The sequence below is a fragment of the Cervus elaphus genome, chromosome 9, assembly GCF_910594005.1.
Source record: "Cervus elaphus chromosome 9, mCerEla1.1, whole genome shotgun sequence".
Taxonomy (NCBI): Eukaryota; Metazoa; Chordata; class Mammalia; order Artiodactyla; family Cervidae; genus Cervus; species Cervus elaphus.
The window spans coordinates 44622490-44636509 of record NC_057823.1 but is presented as its reverse complement, the minus strand read 5'-3'; the positions used below and the strand labels follow the sequence as shown (position 1 = coordinate 44636509).

At 56.4% G+C, this 14020-nt stretch overlaps 1 protein-coding gene and 1 long non-coding RNA gene across 4 annotated transcripts; one reads left to right on the top strand and one right to left on the bottom strand.

Annotated features, from left to right (window-relative positions):
* Window positions 1-100: 100 nt before the first annotated feature.
* Window positions 101-3354, bottom strand: LOC122700032. Its single transcript, XR_006342716.1, has 3 exons — window positions 2581-3354; window positions 690-771; window positions 101-405 (listed from the first exon to the last, which is right to left on the bottom strand). It is a non-coding gene; the product is annotated as an uncharacterized LOC122700032 (long non-coding RNA).
* A 137-nt stretch (window positions 3355-3491) lies between these two features.
* On the top strand, window positions 3492-13498 carry PLPP2 (phospholipid phosphatase 2). 3 transcript variants are annotated; one of them, XM_043912557.1, is made up of 6 exons: window positions 3492-3614; window positions 6712-6863; window positions 7022-7296; window positions 12334-12391; window positions 12607-12783; window positions 13030-13498. In XM_043912557.1, the coding sequence occupies exons 2-6, from the start codon at window positions 6828-6830 to the stop codon at window positions 13177-13179; spliced, it is 696 nt and encodes a 231-aa protein (XP_043768492.1). In that variant the 5' UTR covers window positions 3492-3614; window positions 6712-6827; the 3' UTR covers window positions 13180-13498. The 3 variants fall into 3 exon arrangements, with proteins under 3 accessions (XP_043768492.1, XP_043768490.1, XP_043768489.1); XM_043912555.1 differs by having other exon boundaries at window positions 3498-3655; window positions 7022-7242; XM_043912554.1 differs by having other exon boundaries at window positions 3498-3655.
* The last annotated feature ends 522 nt before the right edge of the window (window positions 13499-14020 follow it).

Genomic DNA, 14020 nt, shown 5'->3' with positions numbered 1-14020 from the left:
GCAGATGCCCCGGTGTTATCCTGAGGTTGTGCTGGGCTGTCACTTCGCCTCAGCATCTGGCAGAGCCCACTCCTGTGCCACCAGCCAGGAGGTTCTGGAACCTGTGTCTCCCCTCCATCTTGGGGGGCCAGCGGGTGGGCTTACCGTCCCCCCCCCCCCCCCGCACAGTAAAGTTGGGAGGGTGGGCAGTGGTGGCTGGAGTGTGAAGATGTCTGTGGGGGGTACTGCCTGTGCACGCTGCCCCCAGTCCCTCCTGTGGTGGTGGGCTTGGATCCAGGCTCAGGTCTGCTCCCATGGACGGTCCCCAGGGGGTGAGACCCAGGATGGCGGTGGGGTGTTCGGAGAACGGAGGTTCTCGGCCTCCCTTGCTGCCTGTGCCACTTTTCCTCACCAGTCACCACCTGCCTGGAGGGACCAGGGTCGGTGATTTTGCAGCGCTTCCAGGTCTGCACTGTGTGCTGCTTGGTGGGGGGTGGGGGTGGATGTCCTGGCTTTTCGGGCAGGGAAGGAGGGGCGCCATGGGAGGGTGCCCTGGGAGCATGCTCTTGTGCTTGGAGGCATGACCTGCCCCGCCTTCCCTCACTTCCTGAGGAGCAGGTGGAGACAGGTCTCCGGGTCTATGTTGTGTGCCTGTGATCCTGTGGAGCTCTCGCTCTGGCTGCTGGGCTGGTCGTTGCTCATGGGCTTACCTGGGTTCTGAAGCAGCAGCGGAGTGTCTGGTTGGTCCGTTCTGCCTCCTAAAGCTCCAGGCTGGGAATCAGCAGATGCAAGCTGAGGGTACAGCAGGGGAGGGAGGGAGCCTGCATGAGGGGCGACGTCACTAGGACCTGAGCTCCTGCATGTGGCCTTGGAGCTGAACTGGAGGTCACCCTGTTCCTGACTGGATGGTCGTGCTGAGTCCTGGGAGCAACAGTGCTGCAATGCTAAGTTGCTTTAGTCATGTCCGCCTCTTTGCAACCCTATGGACTATATCCAGCCAGGCTTCACTCTCCATGGGGTTTTCCAGGCAAGAATACTGGAGTGGGTTGCCGGTTCCTTCTCCAGGGGATCTTCCTGACCCAGGGATTGAACCTGGGTCTCTTAAGTCTAAGCCCCAAGGGACGTGCAGAGAGGGGGAGGGCTGGAGGTGCACTGGGTGGGGGGGCACCTGCTGCGTGCTAGCCTCTTCGCTCACCCCCAGGCACCTCTTCCTGCATCTTCATGACACTGGAGCCAACCCCTAGTCCCTCAGGTGCAGCAAAGCAGCCCCGACGGCCAGGCAAGAGGGGAGGTGCTGTCTCTGGGAGATGCCGGCCAGGACCCAGCTAGGGGCGCAGCTACGTCAGTGTCTCCCAGCTGGGGCTCTGTCCTCAGGGTGGGCCTCGTTGGCCCGAGGTGGATTTCCTAGCTAGCCCTAATTCCAGCCCTGACCCGAATCCGTGCTGCTCTCACCATGTTGTGATCCCATCCCTGCCCACGTCAGCAGGGAGGGGAGGGCGGCCCGCTGTCCAGCCACCTGGCCTCCTGCTCCTTCCCACTCTGGGGCCCAACCCCATAGCCCCACCCCCAGGCTGCCCCTTCCAGCACAGGGTAGGTGCTTATTTCATCCATGCCTGTACCGTGCTGCACCTCCCTACCCTTGACTGAAAGTGTTAAGACCATAGGGAGGGGGGTGGCCAGGCTGATGTGGAAAGTGCCCAATAAAGATGCCGGATAACGTCCGTGTGACGTGTGACTCAGGCACCTGCACAGGTATTTTGTCAGGTAATTCCACCGCTTGAATGAGTGAACTGACCAATGAATGAATGAATGACGGATGGACGGGGCCGTCCCTCCCTGTGTGAGTGTAGTTGGAGGAGCCAAAGGGCAGAGGCAGAGCCTTACCGGCAGGAGCGCGTCAACCGGAGTCCAGGATTTCGAGAGCCCCGCCCCAACCTGAACTAGGTTTTGGCGACAGCCCCTCCCCCGCCCAGACCGAGGGAAGCCCTGCGGGCGAGTAATCTGATTCTTCGGGACGCCTGGGAGGAAGTCGGGGTGAAGGAGGGAGCTGCGTTTTGAGGATGTGCCTTCCCCAGCTCCGGGGTGTGCGGTTGAAAGCGGGGGTGGCTGGGACGTGCCTCCCGCTGTCTGCCACACCGCAGACGGAAAATCCAGGTCTGGTTTCCGTGCGGAACCTGCTCATGTCCTGGGGGTGGGCCGAGTTATTCTGAGTGTGTGTAGGGGCGGGGTGGTGGTGGTACTGGAGTCTGCTGGACTGCTTAAGGAAAGTCTTTCCCGGGTTCGGGGGACTCGGTCCAGAGGCACCATGTCCACTCCACCGTCTGACCTGGGGTGGAGGAGCCACAGATGAACTGGGCATTGTCACCCTCCCCCCCACCCCCCGCCCCACACACACCTTGCCTCTCTGCTGACCCCTGCTCCCTCAGGAAGGGGGCACTGAGTCCACCTCTCAGCTGCTTGACCTTGGAGGATGCTCCTCTCTGGACCTGGCTCCCTTCATCTCTGAAAAAGAGTCTGGGAACATCTCCGCTTTTCAGATTGTTGGCGGGGGTGGGGCTTGGGCCAGGCTCGAGTTCAAACCCCAGCCCTGTCTCTTCTCACCATGTGACTTTGAGAGAGTGGCAGAAGCTCGCGTGTCCTCCCGTGTCCAGGGCTCTCCCGGAGGCGGTGACACTCCCCAACGCCTCTCATGGTTGCGGCCCAAAGAATCCAGTGCGGGTGTGTCGAACCCCGGCACGTCCCAGCTCAGTCCTTGGGACCTGGAGGGGACGTAGGGCACAGGCCCTAAGTTTACCGTTTGCAGTGTGTGAGCAAGTCCTCCGGGCACGACTTGCTCCCTGTAAATGGGAGTGGGAGGTGTGCCACATGGGAGCAGGGCCTGGCACAAACAGGGTGGGCGTTGAGGAAATGACTTTCAAATGCCGGGGATGTATGAAGGCCACCAGGATTTTAAGCACCAGGAGGAAAGACAGAAACCTTGCAGTTAAGCCACGACGCCCCATCGATTTGTAGACACTTCCTGGTTCAGAAGTATTCAGACGCGCACACAGGGGCTCGAGTGCCCCAAAGAGGAAACCGAGGCGCACCGAGGGTCCCGCAGGGACGGTCCTGGGGTATCCGAGCTCCGTCCTCCACCCCCCGTCCTGCCGGCCGCCCCTCACACATTCCTTCGTTTGTTCGTTCTTTCTCCCGACCCCAGACTCAGCCGATCCAATCCGTGGGTGGCCGGGGCGTGCGGCCGGACGCGGACGCTGGGGGTGACCCCGGACTGGCGGTCCCCCGGCCTCAGCCTCCCGTGGGGGGCGGGGGGAGTGCTGGGCGCCGACGACCCTGCCAGCTCCTAGACTCGCAACCCTTCCTCCAGTCGCGGGCCGGTACCGACCCGGTTACCCATGCCCCTCCCCCGCCGCGGGCCGCGGGCGGGGCGGGGGCAGAGTCCACCCCCTCCCCGGGCGGCCCCGCCCCGCCCGCCCCTCCTGGGCCCTGCCCCCCTCATTTCCACCCCCTCCACCCCCGGGCTGGGCCGGGCTCCGATGCCATGTGACCCTGCGGCCCAGCCGGGACGCGACGGGACGCGGTGGGACGGGCGCCGGGGGTCGCGGGCGCGGCCCGGGCGGGGGCGGCATGGAGCGGAGGTGGGTCTTCGTGCTGCTCGACGTGCTGTGCGTGCTGGTCGGTAAGAGTCTCGGGGGCCTGGGGGCGTGGGGGGACCCCTTTCAGGGCGGCCCGGTCCCCGATACCCCCGAACTTTTGTAGGACCGGTGGGGGCCGCGGCCCCCACCCCTCGGAGGCCTCCGGAGGTGGGCGGAGCCTCGGATCACCTCCTCGCCCCCTCCACCGGCCCCGACGTCTGCGCGCGCCCTCCGGGGACTTGGTTTCCCCCGCGGGCCTCCGGTCGGAGGGGTCGGTGCCCCCCGCCCCTTCGCGGCAGCAGGAAGTCGCCTCCGGGGCCGCTCGCCACACCTACCCCCTCCACCGCCCGCCTTGCCTGGCCAGGCCGGGCTGGTGATTCACGCGGGCGGCGGCCGGGTGAGGCCGGCAGGGTGGGGGGCGCCCTTATGGCCCTCCACCGCGAGCCATGCTCGCGTTGGCTGGTTTTGGGAGGGCGGATCCCTGGCCGGGGGTGCCCGGGTGTTGGTGGGATTCGAACACTCGTCCTCCGGTCTCGGGCCCGGGAGAGAAACCGGGCCCCCGGCTGTTGTCAAACTGGGGGCCTCGGGGTGGCGCGGACCAAACCTGTCGGGCGGGTTTGCGGGCCAGGTTGGGGGAAGGGGCAGCCCCAGCCCCCTCTCCCCCACCCCCCCAGGTCTCGAAAACAAAGGCTGAGTGTTTGCTCCGGGGCTGTGTGGACAATGGCCCGGGAATTCTACCCCCGGCGCAGGGAGGGGCCCCTCCAGCCTCAACTGCCCTCCCCCCAGTCTGGTTCCTGCGCCTCCGCTGGGACAGGAGGGGTCTGCCCTGGCTGCAGGCCGAGGCAGTGCCTCCCCGCCACGTCCCAGAAGAGACCCCTTTGGGGAAGGGCCGGTTGGCAGTTGGAAGTCCTGGGAGAGGGGGTTGTGTGTGTCCGCCCACCTTGGGCATCCTTCCCTGAGCACTTCTTTAATCGTTTTTGTGGCACTTACTGTATACCAGACATTATGACGCCTGTGATAATTAAACCTTTTCCTCCAGTCAGCCTGTGAGGGGGTGCTGCTGTGCCCCCCAGTTTCCACCCAGGGATGTTCGGCTTCCCTCTGGAGGTCACACAGCCGGGGGTGACTGAGCAGAGATTAGGTTGGGTGGGGTTGCCCGTGTGCCAGGGGACTGGGGCCCAGGCCGACGCAGCTCTCAGTCTAGAAGCTTCAGTACAGCAGTAATTCAGTTTTAGAAGGTGACAAGGGCCCTGAGGGAAACATGGGGGTCGACACCAGGTCAGGAAGGCTCTGGCGTGTCTGCCGTGGGGACACCTGAGCTGGAGCAGCTCAGGCAGAGGGAGGCAGCGGACTCCTGAATCCAAGGAGAGCCTGACCCCAGTTCTGACTGTGTGTGTCCTAATCTCCAGGGGAAAGGGCTGGGCCTGGGAGACAGGGGTTGGAGGTTGATTCACTGCCCCCCTGCCACGGGAACGCCCGTGGGAGCCCCTGCTCTGCTCAGGTTCTGGGGGTGGGGCTCGACTTGGTTTCTCAGCCTCTTCTAGCCCCCCGCCTCACCCCTTCAGGGTCTCAGCCTGTCTGTCTCCAACCTGCCCCCTCTGCTCACCCCACCTAGCTCCCCCCAGCACCCGGCTCTCCAGACTCTCCAGCCTTTGTGCTGGCCGTCCCTCTGGGGGTGCTCTTTCCCAGATATCCTCTGAATTTCTAAGCCACCTTCCCCATGTGTCCTGCCCAACACGCCACTGACGGCCACAGCCACCTCCCAGTCATGCCATGCCTGTTACTTTTATTCCCGGCCCCTCAGCTCCACGAGCCAGACCTCTGTGTTCTCCACCAAGCCTTTCCTAGCATCACCCACCATCATGGGTGGTCCCCAAGGCCCAGAACATGACCTTTGGAAGGGGGTGTGGCCCTGCCCTCCCCCTGCCCTGGTCACACCCTTTTTCACGTGTCACCTGCCCTGCCAGGGCCAGAGGGCACCCTGCTTGGGTTTGTCTCTGTGCCCCCACCCTGGGGAGGCGGGGAGCCCTGTGCCCCAGCTGCCCTTGGCTCCTGGGGCCTCCGGACTCGGGCTGCGGCTGTGCCAGGCAGGGTCTGGTCATGACTAGTGACTCCTGAATGTACCTTTGGACTGAGCTCCCTGGCCTGGGCCGGGCCTGTCCGGTCCCTGTGTGGCTGGCTCAGGGACAGCGTGTGGATGCAGATGTCTCACCAGGTGTTCCTGGTCTCTGGCCAACCCTAGAACTACAAGCAGGGCGTCCTCCTTGTGTGTGTATGTGTGCTAAATCACTTAAGTAGTGTCCGATTCTTTGCGACCCTATGGACGGTAGCCCGCCAGATTCCTCCGTCCATGGGATTCTTCAGGCAAGAATACTGGAGTGGGTTGCCATGCCCTCCTCCAGGGGATCTTCCCAACCCAGGGATCGAACCCAAGTCTCTTACATCTCCTGCATTGGCAGGTGAGTTCTTTACCACTAGCACCACCTGGGAAGACACTTATCTCTGCAAGGCCCCACCTGAGAAGGCTCCAGAGACTAGTCCTTGATGATGACAGGCCCCCCAGATGCTCACTGTGGGGGAGCGGTGTCTGGGGAGTCATTCAGGTATCACAGGGTGATTGCAAATTACACAAGGTGAGGACCCTGGAGAAAGGCTGTGAGAGGGGCCCCAGGAGTGGGGCGGTCAGTGGGGAAGACGGGAGCCAGTCAGAACTGTTCTGGGCAGCCAGTGGGGCTGTGAGCAGAGGCCCGGGTGGCTGCCTGCTGGATTTGGGCAGACTGGAGGAGGCTGGAGGGAAGCAAGGGGTGGGAGAGGGTGGGCGGTGTGCAGGGGGTAGACACTTGGCCTGGGCAGGACCTGAGTGTTGATCTGATGATGAAGGGGAATCACAAGGGGTTTTAAGCAGGGTGGCGACCTCTCATTTACCATGAGGAGAGCTTCTCCTGACTGTTGGGTGGGCAGGGAAGTGAGGAGACCCAGAGGGAGGCCGAGGCCGGGTCCAAGTGCCGGACGAAGGCACAGCTGAGTGTGGGGCTCAGCTGGGGAGCAGCTATGGGGAGCACCTCGTGCCTACCGGCTTCCTCTCCCCCCACCCCCGCAGCCGCTCTGCCCTGCGCCATCCTGACGTTCGTCAACACTCCATACAAGCGAGGTTTCTACTGTGGAGATGACTCCATCCGATACCCCTACCGTCCAGACACCATCACCCATGGGCTCATGGCCGGGGTCATCATCACAGCCACTGTCATCCTTGTAAGGCAGGAGGGCGTGTGGGGTGGTAGCTGGGGTGTTGGCAGGTCCAGTCCTGCCCGGGGTGGCGTTTGTGTGGAAGAGAGCCCTCTTGGGGTCCCCAGCTCCCCGGTGACCTCAGAGAGGCTGGGAACACTGAAGCCCCCGGCTGCTGCCCGCAGGTGTCGGCCGGGGAAGCCTACTTGGTGTACACGGACCGCCTCTACTCCCGCTCTGATTTCAACAACTACCTGGCTGCCCTCTACAAGGTGGTGGGGACGTTCCTGTTTGGGGCGGCAGTGAGCCAGTCCCTGACAGACCTGGCCAAGTACATGATCGGCCGCCTGCGGCCCAACTTCCTGGCCGTGTGTGACCCTGACTGGAGCCGCGTCAACTGCTCGGCGTACGTGCAGGTGGAGGTGTGCAGGGGGAGCCCTGCTAACGTCACGGAGTCCAGGTGGGCAGTGCTTGGACCACAGATGCCCCACCCGGGGAGGAGAGTGGGGGTTGCAGAAGGGCCCTCAGGAGCTGGGTATTGCAGGGTGAACTGCCAGGTTGAGAAGGTGAGGAGAACGGGCAGGAGCAAGGCCTGGAGGTACCTGTGCCTGCATCATGCCAGCAGGGAGCTTAGGTGGGGCTGGGGTATCTCGCCCTGGGGCAGAGCAGGAGGTGTCAGGAGAGGTGACCCACCTCCCCAAAATGTCAGGCCCCCACCCTCACATTCTGCTCTGTCCTCTCACCATCTCTACTGGTGAACTTTTCATTTGATTGATGTCCTATTTTCCTTCTTTAAAAATTTAATAAAATTCCCAACACATAAAATTCACCAATTTAACCATCTTAATGTGCACAATTTGTTGATTTCTAGTGCGTTCCCAGTCCTGTGCATCTGTCCCCACTCTAATATTCTAGAATATTCTCATCACACACACACAAAGCCCACACCCCTGAGCTGTCACCCCCACCCCAGCCCCTGACAACCAGGAACCCACTCTCTGTCTGTGGATCGGCTTGTTTTGAACATTTCCTATCAGTGGAATCACACCCTCTGTCCTTTCAGGAAAGGTCTGGATTCTGCAGTGTTTCCAAGTTTAGGTGCTTGTATCTTTGTTGTTATATCTCTGGATGGATTGATCCTTTTCTCACAGTGAATGTCCTTTGTCTTGTTATTTGTTTTCTATATATTGTATCTTCTTAAAAAATTTCTCCATTACTGCTTTTTTTCCCCATTACTGCTTTTTCTGTTCATAGGTACTTACTGTGCAAAATGTTTGCAGCCATATATCTCCACCCCCTTATGAGGTTATTGTCACAGATTTCATCTTTATACATCATGTACTCATCAGCATAGATTTATAATAACTGTTTTACATGGTTTTTAAAAAATTAAGCTATATTTGCCATGCTAAGTCATCTCAGTTTTGTCTCTTTGTGACCCAATGGGCTGGTAGCCCACCAGGCTCCTCCGTTCATGGGATTTCCCAGGCAAGAATACTGGAGTGGGTTCCCATGTCCTTCTCCAGGGGATCTTCCCGACCAAGGGAAGGAGTCTCCATCATTGCAGGTAGATTCTTTTACCCACTGAGCCACCAGGGAAACCCTGTCCTCCAGGGGATCTACCCAACTCAGGGATTGAATGCGCGTCTCTTATGTCTCCTGCATTGGCAGGTAGGTTCTTTACCACTAGTGCCACCTGGGAAACCCATAGTTGCCATGTTGTATTGCTTTCAGATGTACAGCATAATGATGTGATATCTACTGTGGAATGATAGTTAGTCTAGTTTTTTTTTCTTTAGCTGATTTTTTCTTTTCTAAATCATGTAGGGAAAAATAGGATCATACACCAGAATACATTCACACTGCTGTTTATGTTTTGTAATTACTTTTACTGGTGTGTTTTGTGTCTTTTTTGTAGCTTTTAGTTACTGACTAGTATCCTTCATTCCTCCATGGAAGACTCCCTTTAGCATTTCTCATAGAGCTTATAGGCGTATCAGCTATGGATTTTATTGGTTCTTGTTTGTTTGGAAAAGTCTAAACTTCTTTTTATTTTTACGGGATCATTTTGCCACATGTAGAATTCATGATTCACAGGGTTTTCTCTTTCAGTACTTGGAATCCTTCTGGTCTCCATGGTTTCTGATGGGAAATTAGCTGTTCATTTTATTGAGGATTTCTTGTACACAACGAATGCCTTCCCTTGCAGCTCTCGAGATCTTCACCATGTTTTGGTAGCTTGACTGTGCTGTGCTGTCTTAGAGTTTATCCTGTTTGGAGTTCATTGAGCCTTTGGGGTGTGTGGATGGATGTTTGTCATCAAATGTGGGAAGTTTTTAGGCATTTCCTCTTCAAATATTCTTTCTGCCCCTTTCTCTGGTCTCCTTTTGGGACTCCTGTTGTACATATGTTGGTACACTGGATGGTGTTCCACAAGACTGGAGTTCATTGACCTTTCTCCGTTCTTTTCATTTTTTGTTCCTTAGACCAAAAGTCTTGATTGACCCGTCTCCATGTTCACACGCTCTTCTGCGTGCACAGGTCTGCTTTTGAGCCCCTCTGGTGATTTCATCTTCCACATACTATAGTTTTGAACTCCAGAATTTCTATTTGATTCCTTTTTACAACTTCTGTTTCTTTTTGGTACTCTCTTATTAGGTCAGACATCATTCTCACTTAGCTCTCTGAACATATTTTAAATGGCAGATTAAAAGTCTTTATCTACCAAACTAAAAAAAAAAAAAAGGCTTTATCTAGTAAGTCTGATATCTGAGTTTCTTAGCGACTGCTTTTAGTAATAGACTTTTTTCCCCTGGGCATTTCCCACATTTTTTGTGCATCTATTATAAATACTTATTGTTGTTGAAAACTGGGCATTTTTTTTGTTTTACATAAATATATTTAAACTGTTTATTTATTTACTTATTTTGCTGCACCAGGTCTATCTTAGTTGTAGCATGTGGGATCTAGATCTCTGACCAAGGATGGAACTGGGCCCCCTGCATTGGGAGTGGGGAGGCTTAGCCACTGGATCATCAGGGAAGTCCCTGGGCAGTTTTCTTTAAATTAATTAATTAATTTTAATTGGAGGATAATTATAACATTGTGATGGTTTTTGCCATACATCAACATGAATTGGCTACAGGTATGTATGTGTCCCCTTTCCCAGAGCGTTTTTAATGTTGTAATGTAGCATACATATGCGTGATGTAGCATACATACGCGTGATGTAGCATACATACATGTGATGTAGTGTACATACATATAATGTAGCATACATCTGGAAATCAGATTCTTCTGTTGTTTTTGCTGTTTGTTGTCCTTGGTTGTTTGCTAGGTAAGTGTTCTGAACTAATTTTGTAAAGTCTTTGTTCTTTGTCATGAGTGGCCGTGAAGTTGTGCTGTTAGCTGAGTGATAAGCTAGTGAGTGGACAGATATGTCCTTAAATACCTGGAACCACGGAAGAAAAGCTTTCATCTTACAGATGGGCTTTGTGTGCCGTGTGGGGTATGTGAACGTTGAGGTATGTGTGTGTTGGGGTACGTGTGCCATGCTGGGGTGTGTGAGCCATGTTGGAGTCTGTGTACTGGGGTGTGTGTGTGTCGGAGTAGGTGTGCTGTGTGGGGTATGTGTGTGTTGGGGTGCGTTGCTGTGTTGGGGTATGTATGCCATGTGGGGTGTGTGTGTGTTGGGGTTTGTGTGCTGTGTTGGGGTACGTGTGCCATGTGGGGTGTGTGTGTGTGTTGGGGTGTGTGTGCTGTGTGGGTACGTGTATATGTTGGGTACATGTGCCATGTGGACCGTGTCAACTGACACATCTGTGAGTTGGCCAGAGCAGAGAGAGGAGCACCTTGGCAGGTCTTTGCTGATGGGCCCAGCCTGGCCCCCAGATTCCCAGACTTGTTCTGCTGAGCAGCTCACCCTGGCCTTTCCTCTCAGCTTCTTGGCTAGCCTTCTTATCCTGCTGTGTTTACTGCCCCAGGCAGTGGTGACTGTTGCATTTGCTGTCAGTGTTTATGGCCAGTGCTCCAGGGAGGCACCGGTCAGGACCGTACAGTCTCAGGCGTTGGAGGTAGGTCTCCTCCTTTCTCTGGTTCACATGCCACCACCAGTCTGGTTCTGGCTGTTGTCAGTTTTCCAGTTGCTTTCATGGGGTGGGGTCTCTCAATCTGCCATTTTCTTTCTTGTCCATTGATGTTCTTTGTTGCTGTTCAGTTGCTCAGTTGTGTCTGACTCCTCATGACCCCATGGACTGCACCATACCAGGCTTCCCTGTCCTTCACCATCTCCTGGAGCTTGCTCAAACTCATGTCCATTGAGTCGGTGATGCCATCCAACCATCTCATTTTCTGTTGTCCCCTTCTCTTCCTGTCTTCAGTCTTTCCCAGAATCAGGATCTTTTCTAGTGAGTTGGCTCTTTGTATCAGGTGGCCAAAGAATTGCAGCTTCAGCTTCAGCATCAGTCCTTCCAGTGAATATTCAGGGTTGATTTCCTTTAGGATTGACTGGTTTGATCTCCTTGCAGTCCACAGGACTGTCAAGTGTCTTCTCTAGCACCACAGTTCAAAAGCATCAATTTTTCGGTGCTCAGCCTTCTTTATGGTCCAACTCACATCCATACTTGACTACTGGAGAAACCATAGCTTTTACTATGCAGACATTTGTTGGCATAGTAATGTCTCTGCTTTTTAATACATTGTCTAGGTTTGTCATAGCTTTTCTTCCAAAGAGCAAGTGTCTTTTAATTTTATGGCTGCAGTCACCGTCCTCAGTGATTTTAGAGCCCAAGAAAATAAAGTCTGTCACTGTTTCCATTTTTCCCCCATCTATTTGTCATGAAGTGATGGGACTAGATGTCATGATCTTTGTTTTTTGAATGTTGAGTTTTAAGCCAGCCTTTTCACTCTCCTCTTTCACCTTCATCAAGAGGCTCTTTAGTTCCTCTTTACTTTCTGCCATAAGGGTGGTGTCATCTGCTTATCTTAGGTTATTGATATTTCTCCTGGCAGTCTTGATTCCAGCTTGAGCTTCTTCCAGCCTGTCATTTCGCATGCTGTACTCTGCATATAAGTTAAATAAGCAAGGAGACAATATACAGCCTTGACTTACTCCTTTGAGGTCCTTTGTTAAAACTTGACATTCTATAAAAAGGAAATGCAAACCTTATACCAGCACAGGTGGAAAATAATCTTGAGAAGAAACACAGTGAAAGTGGAGCTGCTGTCTGGACCCAGTTGTCGGCCCCAGGTTCTGCCTTGAGGGCCTGAAGCAGCTTCGTGGTGATGCCTTAAAGCCCATGAGACTTGACCACATGGTCAGAAAATTGGAAAGGGAAGGACTGAGGGCATCCAGCGCTGGCTGTGTTTTTACATAAAGTCCTCCTGGACCCTGGGGGGGCGAGGCGGGGGCTGGGTGTCTGGAGGCTGAGGACAGAGTAAACCCTCTGGCTGCCCTCCCCACACCGCCCCATGACCCCCACCACCCTCTCTCTTTCAGGTTGTCCTTCTACTCCGGACACTCCTCCTTTGGCATGTACTGCATGGTATTCTTGGCGGTGAGTCTGCTGTCTGTGACTGGCGTGTTGTGGCCATGGCCAGCCCTTCCCTGGGCCTTGGGAGAGCCAGGGCGGAGGTGGAGGTTCTGCTGTGTTGATGAAAACTGGGAGCCCTGTGTCTGGGGATTCTAGGCTTGTGGCCCCAGGGTCGCCGTCCATGCGTCGGGCAGGGTGGGCCTGGCGGGTGCCCAACTGACTCTGCTCTCGGACCCCAGCTCTACGTGCAGGCCCGGCTCTGCTGGAAGTGGGCACGGCTGCTGCGGCCCACCGTTCAGTTCTTCCTGGTAGCCTTCGCCCTGTACGTGGGCTACACCCGCGTGTCTGACCACAAACACCACTGGAGTGACGTTCTCGTCGCCCTCCTGCAGGGGGCGCTGGTGGCCAGCCTCACTGTGAGCTCCCAGGCCCCGACCCGCTGCCCTGACCAGAGACCCCACTCTGGGACCCCTGCCCTCTCTGGGCCGCTTCTCCCAGACCCTTGCCCTGTGCTCCCATCTTCCCCTAAGACTCCAACTCTACTCTCTCATTGACCCCCCTAGATGCCCCTCAACTCCTGGGCTCCCCTGCCCCACTGTACCCAGCCTGCCTGGCCTGTCCTGTTCCCCCCAGGCAGCTCCTGCCTTCCTCTTCTCTGCCAGGTCCGGTATGTCTCCGACTTCTTCAAAGCTCGGCCCCCGCAGCACTGCCCGGAGGAGGAAGAGCTGGAACGGAAGCCCAGCCTGTCGCTGACGCTGGCCCTGGCCGAGACTGACCACAACCACTACGGGTACCCTGTGTCCTCCTCCTGAGGCAGGAGCTGCTTCCAGCTGGGGCTCCGGTGGGGGCAGCGTGTCCATGGTCTCGGCAGGCCCCTCACCTAGCACCATGGTGAGGGCTCTGCACAGGCCCCAGGCTGGATCCTGGCAGGGGCTCCACTAACCCCCCTTCTGTGCACTGGACCAGGGGTCTGAGGGTGCCTGGGGCAGCCCCAGCATTTGGAGGGGAACCCTTCCTCAGAGCCCCCATCTTTTGTTGGCTTAGGGAAGGGACTGAGAGATCCTGATGGATGCTGTTTTTGTAAAATGTAATGTATACTTGGATTTTTAGTAAAATAGGGCATTTGCTTGACAAATGTTATCAGTACCTGTTTCTTGTGGCTGTTCTGAGGACTCTGTTCCTACAGCGGGGGTGGTGGGGGGCTTGCTTGTGGGGGGTTTGCTTGTCGGGGGCTCAGCTGAGCCCAGGTGTGGGCATAGCTGGGTGGGTCAGCCATGCCTGGGTTGCTACTCTGGTCTCATAGGCGGGAGGTAAGTGGAAGGAAAGCTGACTGCCAGACTGGCCCAGTCTTCTGCAGGCCCACGCTAAGGTTGGGGTCACCCTACAGAGGGAAGGAGCCCTGAACAAAAGGCACCTGGTCTTGTTTGGCCCCCAAGGCCTGAGAGGCTAGGAGAGGCTTGAGTCCTGGTTGGGCGGAGAAGTGTCTCCACAGCAAGGAGGTGTCTGCTGAGGGACCCGGAGCCAGCCAGAGATTCGGATGTGGGTAGGAGCATGACTAGCACCCCAGAGACGACTGTGTGCAGGGCTGTGCCCAGGTCCAGTGAGGGGGCAGTTCCCCATTCTGCCAGGGTTGTTATGTGGAAGATGACATGT

Excerpts from the sequence above, each read along its gene's own strand:
- PLPP2 (XM_043912554.1), top strand. The coding sequence starts at position 3,604 with ATGGAGCGGAGGTGGGTCTTCGTGCTGCTCGACGTGCTGTGCGTGCTG. Across the intron at positions 12,392-12,606 it reads ACTGCATGGTATTCTTGGCG|CTCTACGTGCAGGCCCGGCT; the intron begins GTGAGTCTGCTG and ends CTCGGACCCCAG. Across the intron at positions 12,784-13,029 it reads CGCTGGTGGCCAGCCTCACT|GTCCGGTATGTCTCCGACTT; the intron begins GTGAGCTCCCAG and ends CTTCTCTGCCAG.